We start from the raw sequence: 16,540 nt of genomic DNA on the forward strand, positions 1-16,540 counted from the left end.
ATCAAAGACGCACCCGCTAGTTGAGCATGCTGATCAGTTAGGCCCTGATCACACCGAACGCGTCTTTTAGTTCTAAAAACGCGAGGCGCACAGCACTGCCTTGTTTTGGTGACTTTTAATAAAAGAGCAGTGTGCTGCGGTTTTTTTATGTTGCTAAGCAACGACCAAAACTGCTGTCCTGTCAGTCAAATCAAAGGATTATAGCGCGAGCGCTCTAAAATCTTAGTTTTTTGCTGTTAAGTAAACTGTCATATTAGCAGAAAGCCTAAATAATACAGCTCCGGGTTACCCACGATAGACACCAAAGGTTTCTCCTCTATTTCTTGCAGTCTCCGGACTGTTTAAGCAACGGTAAACTTTCATCACCACAACAGAAGGCCCGCCTCTCCATTCATTCGATTGGTCAATGGAAAAGAACGCGAATGACGTTGGGCGTTTTTCCGCTCAGAGTTGATTTTTTTTCAACTTCAGGCGCTCAGAGCGCTTCTGCAAAAACGCGAGGCGCAGCAGGCGGCGAAAACGCGAGGCGCCCGGTGCGCATAAGCGGCGCGCAGAACGCTCACTGCCAACAGAAAACCATTCAAAAGAGGCGCCTCCAACTGCTAAAACGCGTTCGGTGTGATCGCGGCCTTACGCCTGTTTCACACCTACTCCGTCTGCAGTGCTTATGCGTTGAGTATTTTTTTCCGCACCCTTGTTAACGGATTAGAGCGTTCACACTGCACGCGGTTGCTGTGCAAGTGCATTGAATAATACGTTGTTTATTATACGTTGAGTTTAAACGTGAATATATCTAGAATTGTATTAGTGTACTGTGATAAAAGAGTATCACAATGCTGAAAAAGCACGTTTGTATTTGAAATCAAAATAACGGATAAATGGTGTGTTTGTGGTAAACAGCCGCGGATCAGGAACGGACTGCAAACGTGTCCTGTTTGAAAGCAAAATGAGTCCGTGCTGCTTCTGCACCGCATACGTAACGCACACGGACTGCATACGCACTGCAGACGGAGTATGTGTGAAACAGGCGTTAGTGTTCCTCAAGAAGAATATGCATTGATGTGACCACTGTCCAGGTTAACATAAAGCACTTTACAGTAACTTACTACTGACGTTTCAGTATCATGGTTTACACATGTTAGTTAATGTTCATGTTGTTTTTTAATGTTCAGGCACTTTTATCTGTCTAGCTGTACATTGTTTACATTTAAGACCAGGAGGCAGTGAGTTATAGGCTCTATGCACGCGTACTTCCGCGTTTGACGCAAGGCTGCTATTCCGTTTCCGGTTGGAGAGGTTTGAAGCCGAGAAAAACGCGATTATGGCAGAGTCGACGAATTTTACTCGGTGTTTGCAAGAGTTGCCCAAATGTACAATCACTGATGTGCAGTACAACGCCACAGAGCAAACTTGAGAAAGGTTTCAAGTTTTATGTGTCTTCGTATCTGTGCAATTATGAAGGTAAATTCAGCTAACCTGAACCGCCTGAACTGAACTTCTATTATTTTTTTTACGATTCGTCCAGCAGCAGGCGTGTTTGTAATTTTGTCTGAAAGTGTGAGGTAAAATCAGGGCCACAAATGAGATCTCAGTGAAAGCTCACTGCTACCGCTCTATGAGGAAAGCAGAGACTCCACACCAACTGAGAGTAGAGTAGCTTAAAAGTGACGTTCAAAGTTCTGTTGGACATGTTCAGTCCAGTTCAGTTTTTACTTTTCTAACGTTACCACTGTTCAGCTTGGATAACCACAGCTGTTATCTTAGCTAGTATGGATGATTATTGTACAAAATAATAAGAATAAAAAATGTAATACAGTTCTACGACAGATGAATAGCACTGCATTATCACTGCTAATTATAGCTGAAACAGTGGTAATGGAGATACAAGGCGGCAAAGTTGGTTTTATAATCACACATTCTTTAGGAAACGTGTGGAAACTTAGAAAAGTGTTAAATTTAGCAGATGCTGTACACTGCGGCACACAGCAGTGGTGGCTAGAGGGGCTGTCCTCCCGTCTTTGAAAAGATACTTTCATACGTTTAGATGTCATTTTATGTGTTTATTTAATATAATAAAGCAAATAAGCATCAACAATATGAGTGGAGTCTGTTTTTGTGACTAACGTTACCGTAGTATAGAAGACAATACAAGTTATTAGAAAAAATAGTACACAGCACTCTACAATCGCGCCGGAACGGAAGTAATCCAGCATCCTTATATTCCACCGGAAGTACGTCATTCACCGCCGTGCATACAGCCTATTATGCAAATGCATATTTCTTTGCACAGTGTTGGAAATGTTGGCATTAATAAATGCATAAGATTTCCTTATTATGGGTATTTTTTTTCTTTTTCAGTCACATATATCGTGATATATCGTTGATGAAATTTCTTCCAATATATTGAATATCGTAGATATCGTGAATCGCGATATTATCGATATCGTGGGCCACATATCGCCCCTAGTTTGTATAACGGTTTTAGAGTCACGGTTTCGGTATGGTTCAGTATGTGCTATGTTAAGGGAAAAAAATTAAAGAAAAGTAAAGAAATAGGAATAATCTATCTAACTACAAGCAACAGCACAAATAAATACAATAGAGTAAAGATACAAATAAAATAAACTGACTTTTTTTTTTTTAGGTAGGTCTAACATTAGTTTTTCGGTACAGAAACTGAATAAAATGATCAAATGTAAAAAGGCATTGCAGTATAAATTGATTAAAGTTACAAAAGCTATTTAATCAAGAGCAGTCCTTGTTGTTGATGTTTGGTAAATGTTAAGAAATTGCTGTCAAAAATGCACTGATCCAGTGCGCTGATACGTTTATCCGGCTATGTCTGCTAGGATACTTGCCAAGACGGGAATTTTGACAAAATTTTTGCGTGAATTCGTCCATTCAAACAATAAAAGAGCTTAATAGTTGCGGTTTGCGTGCTTCCGATGAGCGCAACCACAGATCTCACTTCTCACTGTGCGCGCGAGTTTGCTCTTAAACATTCCAGCATACGGCACTCGCATTGGACAAGAATGGTTTGTCCACTTTTTTTATTTAATCGCTGTTGTTGTAACGTATTGGGAAGTCAGAATGCGCATCCATCAACAGAAACATGCATTAGCCGAACCCTGTTTGTTTTACGTGTTGTTTATTTAAATCATATTACAGATGCGTTGTCTGTAGCGGCCCCTCGGATATATCAAGACGCAAAGAGTTTCAAACGGGTGTCATTTTATTTCTTCTTCTCAACGAGCACCATGCACCATGAACACCGTGAAAACTACAGAAGAAATACAAAAACTTCTATGTAGCTTCACAAATAAATTGCACATACATTATGTTCACATATGAATCATGTTTCCAAACAATACAAATAATTTCAACAGATGACCAATATGAAATATGTTTTTAAGCCTTTATGACAAATGAAATATCACATGCTTCTTTTAGTTGAAATACAATATATTATAATTGTTCACAGAAAGAATATGCTTTTATATTGAAGAAATGTGCAATAAACAAGTATTGACATTCTCTCAAAATCTCTTTTTGATAATACAAACTCCACACATTTTTCTTCAAACCTCATTCCGTTTCTCCAAGGGCGCTAATTCAAAGAGTTCCACCATCAGCTACCATGCTCTCTAGCTCGACACACCATCACAGTTTGAAAGCTCGTTCTTTCGCCTTTTTCACACTTCCGTGTTTCTGGCTTCCGGATTGGCGCTCGCAGGGTAAGAGTTTTTCCGGTGACAGCAGCGGCCGTACTTAAAGTCCCCCTGAAATCAAAATTAAAGTTTTTTGGCTTTTAGTGTGAATATATTAGCCTTAAGATTATCTATAAGCTAGTGTGCTTCAAAACAATGACAAAATTTGCGTTTACAAGATATGAGCATTCAAAACTTACAGTCTCGTCACTTCCGCCAATATGAATCAAGGATTTGGATGATATCACCGTGCACTTCAGTTTCTAATCAAACGTTCTGTCCAATCAAATCCTCTCTAGAGTCCGTAGTGTCCCGCCCCCTACACAGAGACGCAATACACGGAGCAGATCATATGTGCGATCGACATGTATTAAACTACACAGCCTCAGCATGATTATGATCACTATTTCGTTTTAGCAAGAGTTTCATATTGAACCTGTGGGTGATTTATTAGTCTGTGGCTGTCATAAGCTTACAAATGCGGCTTTACTGAGCTCAACGGCTCTGGCCGGAGCAGATATAAATGGAACGCTATTGGCTATTCAAAATTAGTGGGCGGGGCTGGGCGATATGTTTTTGTTTCAGTTAAAAGTACGTCACCACATAGAATAACGCTGCGTGTTTCAAGGCACTTCAGTGGACCTTTAACAAGCGTAAGTTCGGGAATCAAAGTCTGTTTTTACAAAGATACTATGATACCACGATATATACCGGTGTTTTGCTCTAAAAATAGCAAACATTTCTTCAAAAACTTTGTGTCAGCTTCTGGTCATCACAAATACTTTGTTTATTTAATTATGAATGTTAGCACTTATAATACAGCACAGTTTTGAGTTTTGCCGTTCTGTCTATTTGGTGCTGGCTGTGCATTATGACTCTTAGGCTACAACATGTTAAATTAACTTGTTTTGGCTTGTTAGTAGCTTTTTATATTTTTGTTCTTCTTGTGTTATGAGTATTGTTCCATTAAATTTAAAGGAGTTGTTCTGAAATAAAAGGGGGAAAATAGCATGTTTTTCAATATGTTTGGCTGACTGTATTTTATTATGACAATGAAGCTGCGTTGTCGAGTTTTAGAAATGCTTAACTGCGCGCAGGAGGCGCCGACACGATCACTGATTTTTTCACCCCCTTATAAAAGTGGAAACAACTTACAATAGCCTACTCCTTCGTTTGTGGTCATATAAGAGTAAGACATTGTTCCAAACTATTCTAAATATTTATTTTATTAATGCACATTCACAATAAAAACAGTGTGCTTTTGTAAAAAGGAAACAAACAGGATGCCTCAAGAGCGCATCAGAAAAATGAAACTAAATTCTGCATAGGTTGATTTAGGCTCTGGGGCGCTGTAAAGGGGGGGTACACAACGATGACGATTCTCGGGGCCCATGACTGAGAGGGGGCCCAGAGAAGCCCCCAATAAAATTGTGGTGCTAAAAAAAATATTTGATAGTTAAATTTATTAACTTAAATTATTAACTAAATTATTCAATTTGCTGTTTCCTGGTGTCAAAAAATGTATTTGTTTAGGAAACACAAACGTCCGTGGGCCCCTCTCGATTATCATAAAATGGTTCAGTCCGCCCAAATCCAGGCAACACAAACAGCTTGACTTCACTTATAGCGCCGGCGCCGGGGGCCCTGAGGAGTGAAATTTTATTTTCCTTTAAATATAATTTTAAGATCACAATAAATGTTATTAACTAATGTAAATCAGTGATGCGCGGGTCAATGTATAAACAACTCGGACCGCGAAAAAAAAAGAAATTATTGTACCCGACCCGCTTCCTGACCCGCATTTTTAATATTTGCGACTGACACCAACTATTATGCGGTTATGCGGTGGAGATGCGTTCACTGTCAAACATTCGGCATTAATTAGGTATTTTGTCAAAAGAAATGTTCTTGATTACAGGAAAAATACAGATTGTTCTTGTTGTGATTTAGTTTGTCTTTCTCTTTATACATTTTTAAATAGTTTCGTTTTTGAAGTAGGCCTACTCTAAATTATGTCAGTGATTCTCCGATGTTAAATATGATCAATTATTTTATTTCGATCTACAGTGTAATAAAAGTTAAGAAAAAGATTAGCCTATAGCCCTAAATATATATAGACTACAAGCTAATTCCTTTTTTCTTATCTTTTAACTTCTTCTAAAAATTATCAAGAATATTAAATCAATTTAATAGGCTAGATTAACGAATTTTCTTATACAAACATAACGAATGCACTTCAAAGAAGTTTTCATATATAAATTCAGGAATCACGAATATGACAAACTATTGTTATTTTACACAGCCTATATATTAATTGTATAGCTATAATAGTTGTATCAAATGAATAAGGAAATTATAGTGCCTTGAATTTGTTAAGTAGTCTAATGTTTAATTTCGTTCGTTTCGCTCTCTGGAAATGTAAAGAAAAAATACAGTTTTTACTTGGAATTCGTTTTTAATCCCTGGTTTTAAACAAGCATATACATGAGATAATTTATATATTATTGCTTGAATAAACGTTTAAAAATAGTGCTATAAATTTTATAGTTAAGGAAATTAAACAGACCTAGGCATTTGAAAAGACATAGTGAAATGTCTCTAATAATTCCAAAAAGAAAGAGAAGCGTTGGACATAATCAAAATATTCGAGACATTTATTAGGAATACCATTTTCTTAACAATTAAGATGCTGCTTGTGTTTATCCAGTCTAATCGAAGTGTGCGTCTCTCCCCGACTTTCCCAACAAAAATCCCACCCCCTTAGCCTGGCAAGCCAGACCCACATAAATGTAGGGTCTGGGCACTCTCCATAGACAGGGCTCAACCGGAGGGGTGGGATAAACGGTTGTCTTTCAAACTCCTCTCCACGCAATAGGATAGCGCTACAACCAATCAGAGACTTAGTCTGTCAGGTGACGTAGTCAGAGCGACGGAGATTTTTAACGAAAATCAGTGCACTGTGCAGTCTGTCAGCCAAATAATAGACATAGATGGGCACTAAACCTTTAAAAGTAAACAAAAACATGCACAGACAAATCCAAATTACACCCTGCTCTGATGTAGTATACGCAAACACCGGAAGGGGAAATCGGTGAAAAAGTCCAGGATGAGTTTGCGTAAGCAAACGTAATCTTTTAGCTTTAAATGGGTTTGAACAACCAGGACAAGCGCAAGTAATTACCATTTTGAATAGCCGCTATATCCACAATCTCTGTGCACTGTGTGAACAATGAGTGTCGTATACACGCCACAGATCGCTTCCGGTGTTTGCGTATTCTACACCACAGCGCGTTCACATGTAACGAGCTCCTGCTCAGGACAGATGGACGTGGCTGTGTATCCAAAGTAAAAAAATATATAAATACTGTTCAGTTTTCCACGCGTAATTCACAGAACCAGGAATTCATGTCTGACGGAACTTATGGTCGCAGGTCAGGACTCAGGCGTCATCATGTTAAGCCCGCCCACCGACTCGTGATTGGCCCGGTACATCTTGGATTTTTCGGAATTTTAAGTGAATTGAGAGTAACTAGACTGACCTTGGAAGCAAATGTAATTTGCTGCCGCTAGGGGCGCGTCTAGATTCTAGGCTACCACCCCCTCTCAGAAAATACATAAAACTGACATTACTGAGCTATATGCGTTTAAAAGTAGCCTATTAAAATGGTACAATGACATTGCTCAGTTCAACGTGTTGGGAAATCCGGCATTTTGTCCCGCATCAGCATTTATTCAACAGTTAATAACGCTCAACATTCAAAAGGTAAATATTATTCAGCCAATAAAGTGTAGGTCTATGTATTTCATAGAAAATTGTGTCTAGTACTATATAAATTAGAAAGGTTTAATTAGCTATGTTTCCATCCAAAAATGCGAATTTAACTTATGCGCAAAACTGAAACATCGCATAAAACATTTGCGCATAAAGCACCGTTTCCATCCAACAAGACAAAGAGAACAAAATCGTCACTTCCTGATAAACTTGCAGTAAATATATATATATATATATATATAGTCATGAAAATAATAATTTTCAGATTTCCCCAGCGGTTAATTGACATGTGACAACACGGCCAGTAGCGGTATCACCGAGGGAAAGGTTGAGGGATAGTTTTGTCTCGTTTCGCTTTTGAAAGCTTGTGAATGTCCGTAAGCATTTTACTTTCACTTTCGATTTAGCGGCGGTTCGGCGTCAATTGATTGAATGGACAACAACAAAACAGTACGACAAACTCACTTAGTCTATTTTAAACATAGAATTATTAATTTATTAACAAAAACAAGTATACAACTGTTAAATAACTTCCACAAAGTTTAATTATGAAAAATAGACTTACTGAAAATTGGCAAACACGGTGGAAAAAAATAAATAAGAAACGAATGTTCTTCCAATGAGCTTCCAAAATCACCTTAGATAAACGAAAACAGTCAACAGGCCTTTTTAAAATCCAAAATACTTTTAAAACTAAATCTTTCGGCAACGTCTTGCCTTTCTCACCTTACTCCTAATGTGATAAATGAAATCGGACTCATGCCGCGGATGTGACTGTTGTTAGGCACACTGCATTGAGCAGCCGCGTTCAGTTTTTAATTGTATGTTTGTTCTCTAACTGAACTAAATGATTTTTATTTCTATAAAATAATCGGTAGGACGACCGCAGGGCCAGAGCCGTGGTGGGCAAGTGACGAAACCGCTGAAGGAAACATTTCAGAATGACCAAAACAATATTTCTGATGCTGTGCAACAAAATGGGTCCGCTGGTTAGTCGAGTTATCCCGTTCCAGCGTGCAAAGTCACATGACTTTTTTAATGCGCATGGAGGAATTTATTCGGTAAAGTGTTTCCATCGTAGTTTATGCGCATTTTTTCTTATCGCATAAAAAAATTATCCTACTCAGTTGTGCGCATAAGTTTTTTATGCGCATTTTCAGAATTTATGCGCATTTTCGCGTTTCCATTCAGAGATTTTTATGCGCATATTCCAAAATGCGCATAAAAATAGGTGGATGGAAACACAGCTAGTGTCATCTTTATTTCAAACGACCCGACCGACCGCGACCCGAATAAATATTTTTGGATGAATCGTAACCGCGGGTAACCCGCAGGCACCCGTTCATTTTGGATCAACCTGAGCATCACTGATGTCCCGGTCGTCCCGATTGCCACTCCGCCCCTGATTGATTTTAAAGGAAGACTTTTACAGAACATCGCTAAACAACGCCTGAATAGGCCTATATTTTTCAGCTCTACGCGTGGGAAATACGTTGTTTCGTCGCTGTTTTTGTCACACTCACCTGTGCAGAAATGTATCCGTAGATAGTTCCTCACAATGCTTATCTCCATTGGGTCCCATTAGGAATGAAACTCAACTCTTTGATATTTATGTCAAGATCTTTCATAAACCCATGGATTTTACTTTTACTTTGATGAACACCACCTCGGCTGAAAAGGGAAGGGGTGAGGTGTGGCAGGAAAAAAAGTTAGTTTTTTCGGTTTAATGAAGAGGATGAGAAACATTTTAAACAGCATCTCAGAGCCGACAAAAGATTCCCCGTCTATGGCACACCGTTGTTCTACTCCTGCACATTTGTGCGTCGAACTTCTTGAAGAGATGGACATAAACAAATCAACGGAAACAACAAAAACGGACCTTCAGCTTGCAGATCCGTGCTGCCCTCTGCAGGTCAGATTAAGTATCACAATCGATCCGTTCATGATTCTACTAAATGTAAATAATCTATTAAATATCTGTCATTGGAAGCTACATCATTTAATGAGAACCGTTAGGCCTAATCCCTTACGAAAATTAATGAACCATGTTTTTGTTACAATAACCACTTAGGTTTAACCATGTTATTTGAAGTAAAACGGTGGCTATACAATCAATAAGCTAAAAAAAAGGGAATGTGAAGCGATGCTGTTTAGAATCAACTGTTGGCAATTGACCAAACTAAACAGAGTCTGTAATTGAATATTCATATTTTGTTACCAAAGAAAGACTGAATAAAAGGTTTTACCTTTGCAGTGATTGTCCAAAAGATCTAAAAACAGAATTACCTAACCCTATAAAACATCCAGGTTTTTCCACTTAGTCAGTTTTTTAATTGCCATTCAATTCCACTGAGTTTAAATTCCATTCACATCACTAAGATGGCAGATAAAAAAAAAGTCTACTTCATGAATAGGAGGGAGATTTTAATAGGTCATATATAGATTATATTATTAATAGGTCATAATAAATCTTTTTTATATTAATATAAAGTCATTAACAAAAATATATCTCTCACACACAAGTACACACCAGTGAGGTCACTGGGACTATTCACCATTATTTAACAGCTGTCAGTAAAGTAAAACACAAACATATAAATTATGGGACATTACTCCTGGCACATCAGTTCAAATGACATTATTAAATGAAATGAATCAAAATGAACTGTGGTTCTCCAGCTTATAATATGGATTACCTTTTATCTTTTGAAGCAGAGAGATGCTTCACACTTGCATTATTCTCAAAGAAAGGGACTTTGGCATGTTGAGGGCCACAGCTGTATATGACAGTTCCAAATTATTATTCATGTAAATACTATATGTGACCCTGGACCACAAAACTAGTCTTAAGTAGCACGGATATATTCATTTGGACAACTTTAACCCCTTAACTGTCACCGTCCCCTCTGTGGGACGCCCACGTTTACTTCACCATTTTACAAATAAATCCTAATTGTCACGTATCTGGTCTATCCTGTCATCATGAACTCTTGCACCACACTTCATGGACTTCATTCCCCACAAGCCACTGCACTAATCACTGCATTCACCTGCTCTCACTTTACTGATTTCCGCTTACAGCTGCACCTCATCACACTGACTGCATTTAAGCTTCTCACACACACAGCCACTCTGCTAAGTCTTATCGTTCCTCATGGTCATAATTTTAAGCGTTTTTCTCTGTGTTTGATTTCCCGTGTATGACCCTGGACTGTGTATCTCGTTTCTGATTCTTGCTACATACCATTGTGACCATTGCCTGAGTATCGAATTGTTTACTGGATTTCCTACGTTGTTCCTGTTTTCCGGTGATTACTCTTGCTTGTTGACGATTCTCAATAAATGCTGCAAATGGATCCGTATGTCTCAGACCTTCCTTGTGACACTAATCTAATCATGACAAACTATATATTGTTGAAAAGGTCTAAGGCTCCTAAATAGATATTTGACTTTTTATGTGTTAAAAATGATGTATAGGAAAAATAATAGATTAATTTATTAACAAGAGTGCACCTCAAAAATCTACTTCATAACAGGAGTTCTGACCTTTGTCAAAAACAGACTTCCTCGTTGCTTTTTTCCCTTTCACAATTTAGAAATCATAAGAAATTATATATCAGCTAAAAAACTTAATCTCAATTCATCCTTTGAAAACCATTTTAAAATCAGACATTGCATTAACATGGAAAATGTACACAAATCATATTACTAAATGTTTTCGTTCATGAATTATACAAATTTAAGTTTGAATTCTTCATTTTCACATCTCTGTTTAAAATAAATAGTTGTATCTCAGCCAAATATTGTCCTGTCAAAACCATACATCAACGGAAAGCTTATTTATTCAGCTTTCAGATGATGTATATATCTTAATTACAAAAAATGGGCCCTTATGACTGATTTTGTGGTCCAGGGTCACATATACTATATACAGTATACTGCATAAATACTAGTATAAACTTTAGTTCTTTAGTTCAGGATGTTTAGCTGTGAAACATAAGATTTTTCTAATGTTTTCTGTCTGTTATATATTTTAAATTGTTTGTGGCTTTTAGGAAATCAAAAGATGTGGGTTAGATATACTATTTCTGCTAAATCAACGCAGGCATGTGTCTACCACTGATGGCAGAAAAAGAAGATATCAATAACAAACGTTTATAGCAAATGATGCTTTAGAAATCTGATGTTAAACAAAGTTCAAAGTCAAATACCACCTGTAAGGAAATTGTAAAAAATGTAATAAATAAATAACAGTGACACCTTCTGAGAAAAATCATGTTCAATGCTGTTAAAAGATTTTAACATAATCATAATGGTATATTTATATTAATGGTAATTGTAAATACCATATACAGGTTACGAATAAACGTAACATAGTTTTCTCTCTATTTTCAAAATTCCAAATCTTGTTATTGGCGATATTAATATCATGGATATTTAGTGTAATAACTCAGGTGGAAACAATTCCTCTTCATACCTACTACTGAGAAAATATGGTCAGTATCTAATACATTTTTACTGCCAAATAAGGTAAAGAAAATACATTTTAAGATATTGCACAGGTACTATCCTTGTAACCCTTTTAATAACAAGTTTAAAAAAGATGTCTTACCTAAATGTTCATTTTGTCATTTATAAAATGAAACACTTACACACTTATTTTGTAACTGTAAATATTCTGAAGACTTTTGGAAACAGGTGGCTTGGTTTTTGATATCTTTTATAAAATAGTTAAAATAGATGAATCTATGATCCTTTTTTTGAACTGCAATACTGGATCAGAGGAAGTTGCGATAACGCTTTAAAGGTGGTAATTCTTCTTGGGAAGTTTCATATACATAAAACAAAAATAATGTCTATTACTCCCTCTTTTAATTTTTTTTCTGTAAAGACCTTAATATTTTTTATGAGTCATTGATCTCAATTACTACAAACAAGAAATGTATAAAAACATCTCTAATATTAAAAAAATTTATTTGTAAAATGTAATGTTTTACCCTCCATGATGTATACTTGTTATATGTATCTCCCACTTTTGTTTGTGTTCTGTATTGTGTTCTGTGCTGATGTTAAAGGAGTAGTTCACTTTCAGAACAAAAATTTACAGATAATGTACTCACCCCCTTGTCTTCCAAGATGTTCATGTCTTTCTTTCTCCAGTCGTAAAGAAATGATGCTTTTTGAGGAAAACATTTCAGGATTTCTCTCCATATAATGGACTTTTATTTTGCCCCCAAGTTTGAACTTCCAAAATGCAGCTTCAAATGTCTCTAAATGATCACAGACGAGGAAAAAATGGTCTTATCTAGCAAAACGGTTATTTTCTAAAAAAAAATAAATAGTTATATACTTTTTAACCTCAAATGCTCGTCTTGTCTAGCTCTGTGTGTACTCTGTGTAGAAAATAACTGATTGTTTCGCTAGATAAGACTCTTCTTTATTGGCTGGGATCATTTAGAGCCCTTTGAAGCTGCATTTAAACTGCATTTTGGAAGTTTAAACTCAGGGGCACCATAGAAGTCCACTATATGGAGAGAAATCCTTAAATGCTTTCCTCAAAATCATTTCTTTATGACTGAAGAAAGAAAAACATGAACATCTTGGATGACAAGGGGTGAGCACATAATCTGTAAAATTTTTGTTCTGAAAGTGAACTACTCCTTTAAGTATTGTTGTATGTTTGTTTTTGAAAGAGAAATAACAACAACAAAAAAAGTTTCACATACTGGCACGTGTGGGGCACCACTGACGTCAATGAAGGATTACACCTTTCTCAGTCACACTCACGTACAAGTATACACTGTACTATTCACGCAATACGACGCACATGAAGGAGAGACGTGATTGGCTGGAAGCGGTTCGGAGGCGAGTTCTATTATCCATTCCGATCGTCTGATTGGTCAGAGCGGTACAGTAGATGACGAGTCAAAGCGTTAAACTTTTCTGTCCGTTCCGCTCGCTTGACACAGACGGAGACAAACAGCCAAGCTGTTTACTACATTATTCTGCTGCTTTCCCTAAAGCAATTCCAAAGATCGAACATGCACACGATACAAAGACACTAGCTCAAACAGAAAAGGTAAGTATATTTTTGCATACTTATATCGTTAATGTCGTTTTCATTTGTTTTTCCTAGAGCACACCAAAGCGGAACCGAATTCCCACCTAAAAACACGGTTAACGCGCAACGGTTGTGCTTTGTATTTGCGATCCTTCATGTCGTCATTCATAACCGAATATTTATTGAATGTCTGTTTTTAATCCTTTGTTATCTGCTGTTGTTTGAGTGGATGTATGTTTTGCAGTCTGTTTTCGCGCAGCTGTCACTGCGGATGTTCGTGCGTCACTGACTGTCGTGTTGTCACGTGACTCATCGTGCTGCAAACTTCAACAGCCTTTGTGGCAAATTCCATAATCACCGAAGCAAATGAGCCAAACCAGTTATCGAAATCCTGCCTATGTTGTTATATTTTGAGAAATGTGATAAACGAAGCCAGAAAGTGTATTCAAACAATGTTTACCTTAAAAACTACATAGCTTTTGAATATACAGTACATTTTTCTGTATTTCTGGTGTCGTAAAATGATCGTTTGTAACGCATCAACAAAACGCCAGTGCGTTTGTTTATGCCAAGATCGAATGATAACAAGCTAACTAACTAGACATTCCTGTTTATCTTTGAAACAATAATTGCTTACGTAAATAGCATACTCACTTTGTCGGGGCTGCCAATTTGCATACTAATCGCTGCATGATCCGTACTAAGAAAAAATAGTATGCAGTGTGCACAGTATTTTTCTGAACACAGCCATTCTGTATTATTGTTCGGACCAGGGGCCCAAGGTTTGGCTGGTTAGCTTAGCAAGTTTACTGTTTTTTTCTGTAAAGGTGACTTCCTATTTATTTATTTATAATTCAAAGAACAATAACATGTTACCAAAAATAAGAAAATGAAAAGAAAAAAAGGATAGAAAGACAAATAATAAACAAAAATAGTTGCCGGGGGAGGAAAGTATTAAACTTCAAAAACAAAATATATATACATGTATGCATATACAAAATCAAATAGGTATATTGTAAAATTGACAAACTTTCAAAGTTCTTAAAGCTTTCTTACTCACAGAGTCTCAAATACTCTCGATGTAAGTACATATTTCAGTCAACAAAACCATACAATTGGGTTTTTTATTAGTAAATTTACACTTATGAATGTGAGATTTGGTCAATGGAATGAGTAAGTTAATTAAGTAAAAGTACTGTTCCTCTTTGTCAGGACAGTCAGTAAAGCCAAAGAGTATATTTTCCCATAAGAGTGAACAAGGTCTTGAACACTGGATATTTTCGCTAATAAATTTTTGGACCTTACACCATAGTGTAACTGAATATGTACAGTGCCAAAATAAGTGCAAGGCAGTTTCCTCCATATTCATTACAAAAAATACAATTTATATTTATTTATTTTTTAAAAAAAAATTAAATAATGATTTGCTGGATAAAATCTGTGAATAAGCTTATAAGAAACTTCTTTAATCTTATTTCTAAGATGATATTTCTGTGGTGACATCAATACTTTTCTCCAGCAAATCAGTTTTTCCTTCAATAAAGAAAAACACAAGGTACAGTAACAATTTTTCTTTGGAAAAGAGTACGAATAGCTCTATTATTAGCAAGTTAACTGCTGGTGGTAGATTTAAAAACTATATGATAATGTGTCCTTTTCTACCTAAAAAATTATTATTATATTTATTCATGCATTCTGCTTTATTTTGCTAGCAAAATAAACATCCCAGTAAATTCATGATAGGCTGTTATAGTAGATGTTTTACCTATGATGACCTGCTTTTTAGGATGCTTAGAAGTGTTACATAGGCTTGATTCCCTGCTTAGGCTGCTGTATAATAGTGTGTCAATGGCAGCTAATAGCCTTTGACTATGGAGGTCAGTAGGCTAATGTCTAAAGTACTCTTTTTTTCCATTGACGTACCAACTGAAGGCAAGACACTATTATTCAGGTTTGATTAATCTTTAAATATGCATATGAGATATTTTAATCCGCACTAATTTTCATACACATTCAAAACTATTCTGAACTTTGGATAAACCCAGGTTCAAAATTCTTGTTTTTTTGTTGTTGTTGTTGACATATTAGAGTTTAAGTGTTTTAGAGTTAAAGGCATATGATATATGAACAATAATATCTATAAAAGCATTCAGAATATAGATAGGAATAAAACAGTTTTGTTTGTAAGTGCTGCGGAACTGGAGTTTTCTGGCTCAATGTATGAGAAAAAAACTCTTTGGCTTTAAATATATGTATTTGTGACTGACATTTACAGACACAAATAAAGAAAAGTGTGTATTTTGCATGTTTTCTCTTATGGAAACTTATGGAATCCATAAAAATTGTTTTACCTGCTGTCTTGCCTTAAAGTAAAGAAATAAAATAAACTAATTTGTCAAGACAAACTTTAGGTTGGCTTAAGAAAGCCTAGTCTGAATTTATGTTAGTTGTGAAAACTTGAAATTTGAAACCATTTTGGCATGTTTTAACACACTCTTAACATGACAGTATCCTTTTGTTAACAACACAGGTGAACAACATAGTAAAAATATTTGCTGAAAACCCGGAATGTTTTTGCAAAAACTAGTTTATAAAATTGCTTGTCAAATTCTCAGACGTGCTACACACCGCTTGACTCTTGTGATCTTCATCTCTGGTTCCACAGATGGAGGACGTGGCCGCAGCCCCTGTTCACGCAGGCCCGTCCCAGCCCACATTTTCCCGCCCGCCGGGCTCCGAGCGTCGGAACCGCAAGTCTGGCACCGCCAACATCTTCCAGGGCGTGAACCTGAGGCAGCTCAGACGGCTCTTCCGAGCGGCAGGAGACCCGGACGCCGAGCAGAGAGCCCGGATGGTGTGGGGGAACCGGAGAACGGCGGGCGGAGAGGACGCAGTGGACAGAGAGGAAGAGGATGAGGATGGAGCGATGGCGGAGGTGGAGACGGGTTTGGCTCAGGCGCTGGTGGGACTCAGAGTCAGAGCGCGGAACCGAAGCGGCCT

General features: G+C 37.0%; 1 protein-coding gene across 1 annotated transcript in view; it reads right to left on the reverse strand.

Annotated features, from left to right (window-relative positions):
- The window catches only part of LOC141336813 (NACHT, LRR and PYD domains-containing protein 3-like), a 98,638-nt gene extending 82,381 nt beyond the window's left edge, over nt 1-16,257 (reverse strand). Inside the window, exon 1 of the mRNA XM_073842540.1 lies at nt 16,169-16,257. Within this exon, the coding sequence (XP_073698641.1) occupies nt 16,169-16,257 (89 nt within the window). The remainder of the gene's footprint in view (nt 1-16,168) is intronic.
- Between the last annotated feature and the right edge of the window lie 283 nt (nt 16,258-16,540).

Source organism: Garra rufa, chromosome 6 (assembly GCF_049309525.1).
Source record: "Garra rufa chromosome 6, GarRuf1.0, whole genome shotgun sequence".
Classification (NCBI taxonomy): domain Eukaryota; kingdom Metazoa; phylum Chordata; class Actinopteri; order Cypriniformes; family Cyprinidae; genus Garra; species Garra rufa.